The 6,075-nt window shown below is 33.3% G+C and overlaps 1 protein-coding gene across 8 annotated transcripts in view; it reads right to left on the reverse strand.

Annotated features, from left to right (window-relative positions):
* The window catches only part of PIK3C2G (phosphatidylinositol-4-phosphate 3-kinase catalytic subunit type 2 gamma), a 368,003-nt gene that overhangs the window by 84,585 nt on the left and 277,343 nt on the right, over positions 1 to 6,075 (reverse strand). The window contains exon 29 of one of the 8 annotated variants that reach the window (XM_072798831.1): positions 90 to 264. The exons of the other annotated variants lie outside the window; for them this stretch is intronic. Coding sequence (XP_072654932.1) covers positions 255 to 264 — 10 coding nt within the window. The 3' untranslated portion in view covers positions 90 to 254. Of the gene's footprint in view, positions 1 to 89; positions 265 to 6,075 lie in introns of those variants that run through there. 8 annotated transcript variants of the gene reach the window in all.

The following is a 6,075-nucleotide window of genomic DNA, read 5'->3' on the forward strand; positions in this document are numbered from 1 at the left end:
GCTCACCCATACAAAAAATAAATGTGTAAGTATTTGAGTGGTATTGCATTGAAACTATAAATCAATTTGGGGAGAATTAATATCTTTACTGTATTAAGACATGCGGAGTGCTGAGTGGCTCAGTCGGTTAAGTGGCTGCCTTTGGCTCAGGTGATGATCCTGGGGTTCTGGAATGGAGTCCCAAGTCAGGCTCCTGGCCAAGCAGGAAGCCTGCTTCTCTCTCCTCCTCGCTCATGCTCTCCTTATCTCTGTTGCTATCTCGGTCTATTTAAAAAAAATAAATAAAATCTTAAAAAATATATATTAAGATACGCAACTGGCAAACATGGTAGATTTCTCCATTTACTTAAGTCTTGTTTTACATTTCTCTGTATGAGCTTAGATATTTTTTTCCTATGAAAGATTTGCATTATCTTTTGTTGGATTTATTCTCCAGTTGAACATGTTTTTGTTAATGGCAAATTGTGCATGCTATCTTTTCCTAAATTTTAAATAATATTTGATAATATGTAAATGGTTTTAAACTTTTATTGATTTTAACAATATTTCTGTATAATCTTTTGAAATTTGTATAGACATAGTCATGTAATCTGTAAAAATGATAGAGTTTTTGTTATCTTTGCACTGCTAAGACCCAGTTCAATATTAAATGGAAGTGATGATAGCATTTTTGGTTTGTTCCTGATTACAATATTTCACCATTAAGAATAATGTTTTCTATTCAGTTTTACCTAAGGCATTCCTTTCTATTCTGGATTTTATTTTTTAAAAAAGAGTGATTCTAAACTTTATTAACTGCATTTTCTGTATCAATTGAAGTGATCATATAACGTTTCCCCTTTAACCTCTTTTACTACGGAGTCTTGGTTGTTTATCTTGTAACTGCTTACTTTACTGAACTCTTGTTATTCCAATTTTTAAAATTCTCTAGATTATTTTATTTGTTGTCTTATTCAAAAAGAAAATAATAATATATAAACTTAAACATAGAGCTTTACTTATCAATATAAAGACATTATTATCTTTTCCTGACATTAATGGGAATGCTTGCAATTTTTCACTTTTAAAAGTATGATGTTTATCTAAGTTTCCTTCTATTCTGAACTTCCTAAAATTTTCTAAGAGGAATGGATATTGAATATAATTAAATACTACTTTTCTGGGTTGGCATCTATCAAAGTTATCATGCAATGCCTTCTTTAGACTAATCTGCCATGTCCTCAGTGTTAACAATGTAGTTCAATAATGTTTAATAATTTTCCCCTCAATTTTACAAAACTTCAAACCCATTTATCTTGTTCTAGTATTAGACTCTTTAAAATAAATTCCAAAATTTTCCATTATTATACATCAATCTAGGTCAAAATTCACTTAAAAAGTTAAAATATGGCTCTGATCATTATTCATTTCCACAGTGTTCATATTTCTAAAGATATTCTTTGACTTTATGAATTTATGGGTATATTGTACAGTATAAAACATTCATTTCTTTTCTCATTCATAGTTTAAAGAATTAAGATAATAATAGTAGTATTAGTACAATGCTAATTATGATTTATGGAGAGCCAACCATTCATTCATTTCTTCAACAAATATTTACTGAACATATTTTATGTGTTGGGGTGGAAAGCTTGAGGGTGACAGCATGTACTCACTTCTCATAAAGATAGGCTATGAATCATAAATCATAAGTTATGATCTATTCACCTTCACAAAATCTCAAACACATCCATGTCTTACTTTTACATTGCCCAAAAGTCAATATGTACGAAGACTCAAGGTGACAGATGAACTTTTATGATAAGCCTATAGTTTTAGGGTAAACTTTGACCTAAATCCATCTCCTATCTCACAGGTGGCAGATTTAACAGCTCAGATAAAATAGCACTGTTTGGGATTGGGGCCCTGATAGTAGTAGGTTTCAGGCTTCTGCAAAGATCTGATTTATGCAAGTGGCAGCCCTACAACTTATTTTGTTTAATGGCAGCATCAGCAGGATTATACTTTGGAGTATCCTCATATTACAGGTTCAAAGTAGCAGCTGGAAGGAACTAGTTCTTAAATTTCTTAGAGGAAACCTCCAGATCATCCTGATAAACACTTCTAACTCCCTGCCAGGCACTGTTTTATGTGCTGGGACATAGAGATAGAAAGAAATCAGATATCTGTCCTCAGGGAGTATATATCCTTTGGCAGGCGCTGCACTAAATGCCTTATGTTAATTTTTTCATCCTTATAGGAAAGCAGTAAAATTATTTTAGCAATAGATTAAAAAAAAAAAAAAAAGGACCAAGGATGGTTAAATGAAGACCAAAGGTGACATCATTTAGAAAGTGGTATTCAAAAATTTCAGCTGATGTTTACCTGATTCCCAAGTCTTTGCTCTCATTATTTATAATAAGCAGCCTTTCAACTTTGTCTTTAAGACTAGCCAATGGGGATCCCTGGGTGGCGCAGCGGTTTGGTGCCTGCCTTTGGCCCAGGGCACGATCCTGGAGACCCGGGATCGAATCCCATGTCGAGCTCCCGGTGCATGGAGCCTGCTTCTCCCTCTCCCTCTGCCTATGTCTCTGCCTCTCTCTCTCTCTCTGTGTGACTATCATACATAAATAAAAATTAAAAAAAAGACTAGCCAATAAATATGTTTAACATGGAACTCTTAGGTGGAATAAAGGCACTAAAATAACGATATTTCAGTTTTTACATAAAAATAACCCTTGGAAAAACACTTAAAAATATTTCTTATAGCCAGGGAACATAGTCCAAGTGGTTATATAATAACCATAAAATTAAGCCTTAGATCCTATCTTAAAATGTATACAAAATCTATTGTATTTCATAACATATTCACCTTTTTTATGACATAAACATTTTAAATTGCTTATCAGTAGAAACAACTGCTGCTAACAGGTTTCCTAGCTATGAGCGTGTGAAAGAGCAACTGAGTTTATTAGTCTCAGAAGACTGGGTTGAATCTAGGAGGTCTGATCTTCCATGCCAGGTTCAACATACAGACAGAGAGCAGTAGTTGTCTTTTTTTTTTTCTCAGATTAAATTTTGTAATATTTTTGAACTCATATTTATATTAATATGTGACTGTTAAGGGGCAAAAGTTTTTCACTGTTTTATGAGCCATAACAGAATAACCACTGAGGAGAGGTGTCTATAATGCTGTGGAATGAATGGCAGTTGAGTGAAGCTTTTGAGGCAATAGGATAGAAATTTCAAGAGCATATTTCTATTGCTGAAGTTGTTTATATTGCTTTGTGGTTTGATAGAATACCTGTTGTACCAGTCAGTCTCTTTAATAGTCTCAGAGAAATATTTCTCAAAAAATTTATCTGTGGAGGAATTTGCATAAGAACATTCTTATTTGCCACTGACTCTGTAATTTTATCATATATAAATACAAGAGTTTCAAGTGACTCATACTTCCCATGAATGAATTTCTTCATCTAACCTCCAAACTTCATTTTCATTGCATTGGCTTTGGCATGTGTGATAAACACAGTTTTTTTTCCCTTTCTGTATTCAAGTTACTGATGGAGTGTCCAGCTTTGTGAGTCTTTCTTAACAATTCAGAGGGAACAATGGCTTAATACAACTTTGTCACAATTTCTTTTATTCTGTGAAGAAAAATAATAGTTCAACGTTGAATTTGTAATCTCTAAAATATCTGACCAACACTTTCTCATTCTTAAGCTTGTAAAGTGTGCTATCGAGATAATTCTTACTTTGTTACAAGTTTATAACTGGAACAATAAGTATTCAAACCCACATATTTTAACCAAAAAAATTACCATTCTGAAATGAATTCAGTGAGTAATTATTGCTGATGAATTCTTGATACACAATAAAGAAAGTTCTTCTCTATGCATTTTTAGTTTTAAACATTCAAGATTAAAAAATAATAAAAAAAATAAAAATTCAAGATTGTCTGGCATGACAAAGAGATGATTTTGGCTGCACAGGTATGCACACATGTATGAACACAAACCTTTAACCTTCATGTTCTAACCTTTTAAATAAAATAGATACTATGAAAGAATATCTCATGCTAATCCTTGTGGCTTCAATGCCCTGGTACCCTAATTTAAGATACATAGATTATAAGCATGTAGACATTTTCTTATTAAACATTTAGATGTTTGGATATTTTCTTACCATATTCACCCAATCTGAAGACACTAAAGTTAAAAAATATCTATATTTATCTGAGACTATCAGAGCATTAGAAGTTTCACATGTAGGATTTTTCACCATTTGAAAAAAATCACTGTGTGATTTTGCTTAAAGTCCTGGAAGAGGATCCATTATGTAAGAAATCAATTTTGCTCTATTCTGAACTCACTTATTAGTTCTGCCCGTGATCTCAAGAAAGTCAATTGCTTCCAGGAGACTCAATTGTTTCATTTATAAAACACAGATGATGACTAAACCATGCCGTTCCCCCAAGACCATTGATAAAATTGAATTAGGTAACATATGAAAAGTAATTGGAAATAGAAAAATATTACACAAATATTATTTCAGAAAGCTTACTACCAAATAAGTAAAGAAATGAATATATATGAGCCCAAAAGGTAGTAAACTACATACAGAGGGATACAAAAGAAAACAAAAGTGGAGATTTATGGTTTTATGGAAAATGACTTGAGGTAAACTGAAATCCTACAAAAGAGAAATTAGATAATGGTTAAAACAAGGGGCAGCTTTAGGTTTATCTTTCTTTCTTCTCCCTTTTTTTTTTTTTTTTCTTCTTCATTCTTTGGAACTTGGCTTACAAAAAAAAAAAAAAAAAAGAAAGAAAAGGAGAGAAAAAATTGCTGTTTTCCAAGTTAAAGTTTGAAGTCTTCAAAATTTACCTACAAGGTTAGGGAGCCTTATGTAAATGTCATCACAAGCACTTAGCTCTGCATATAAACAGGAATTCTAGGTTCCATGGTCTGACTATCAATAAGTAATTCTTACACTTAGGGATGCTATTTAGAAAAACCAGCCAAATCAGAGCAAATGGAAGAAGGGGATTAGAAAAAAGGTTGATGGACTGGTTTTATTATGTAGAAGTTTTATGCCAGTGAAATGATATCCCAGGCTTCTATTCCCACCAACCCCCCACCAAAGCCAGCTTATTTTATTGATAATAAGCAGGAAAATAAATCTTAACATGCAATAATATAGAAAAATCAATAGCCATAAATGGTGCTGTAATTAAGGTAATAAAAATCTTTAAAATGTGAAAAAATACATTTTAAAATAGTAAATTAGTCTAGTTGTGTGCAACTCACGGAGTCAGGAATAGCAGTGAGGATAGGCTGATGCATGTAGCTAGCTGTTCTGGGGGTTAGCAGCTGTTGTGAAACAGCGCCACCTGGGCTATTCATCTTTTTAAACTAATGACTTCTGGCATTCTTGGTGGGTATGTTGAACTTTCCAAAGGCTCTTAACCTTCAGCCTGATAGTCACCTAAAGAGTTAAAATATCTTTTTTAAAAAGCTAATAGCTGGGATCCCTGGGTGGCGCAGCGGTTTAGCGCCTGCCTTTGGCCCAGGGTGCGATCCTAGAGACCTGGGATCGAATCCCACGTCAGGCTCCCGGTGCATAGAGCCTGCTTCTCCCTCTGCCTCTGTCTCTGCCCCCCCCCCTCTCTCTCTCACTGTGTGCCTATCATAAATAAATAAAATAAAAATAGCTAAGGTGTATCATGACTTGATATTTAGGGAAACTGGGCAAATTCTCAGTTTAGCATATATAATTCAAAAACTGAGGCTTTCCTATTGCAGAATTTTAGAACAGTAGCCAAGCCATCAAACATTGTAATGAGTGTGACTGGGTCGTGCAACTTAGGAAATACAGCATTGTAAAAAGTGTACCTGCGATTAAAAAAGTAGTTTATCAAATGAATTTAGTTCAGATTTATTTTAATAATTTATTTCTTTTAAATGAGAGACTTTCACAATTAAAGGGAAACTTCCACCTGGTTTAATTTGCATTTCTCTTTGTTTTCCTAATTTAGGGAAAGTTGGATATCATCATTGTTAATTCCTCTAGGTTCTGTTTTTTGTTTTGTTTTGT

The sequence above is a fragment of the Canis lupus genome, chromosome 25 (genome assembly GCF_048164855.1).
Source record: "Canis lupus baileyi chromosome 25, mCanLup2.hap1, whole genome shotgun sequence".
Classification (NCBI taxonomy): Eukaryota; Metazoa; Chordata; class Mammalia; order Carnivora; family Canidae; genus Canis; species Canis lupus.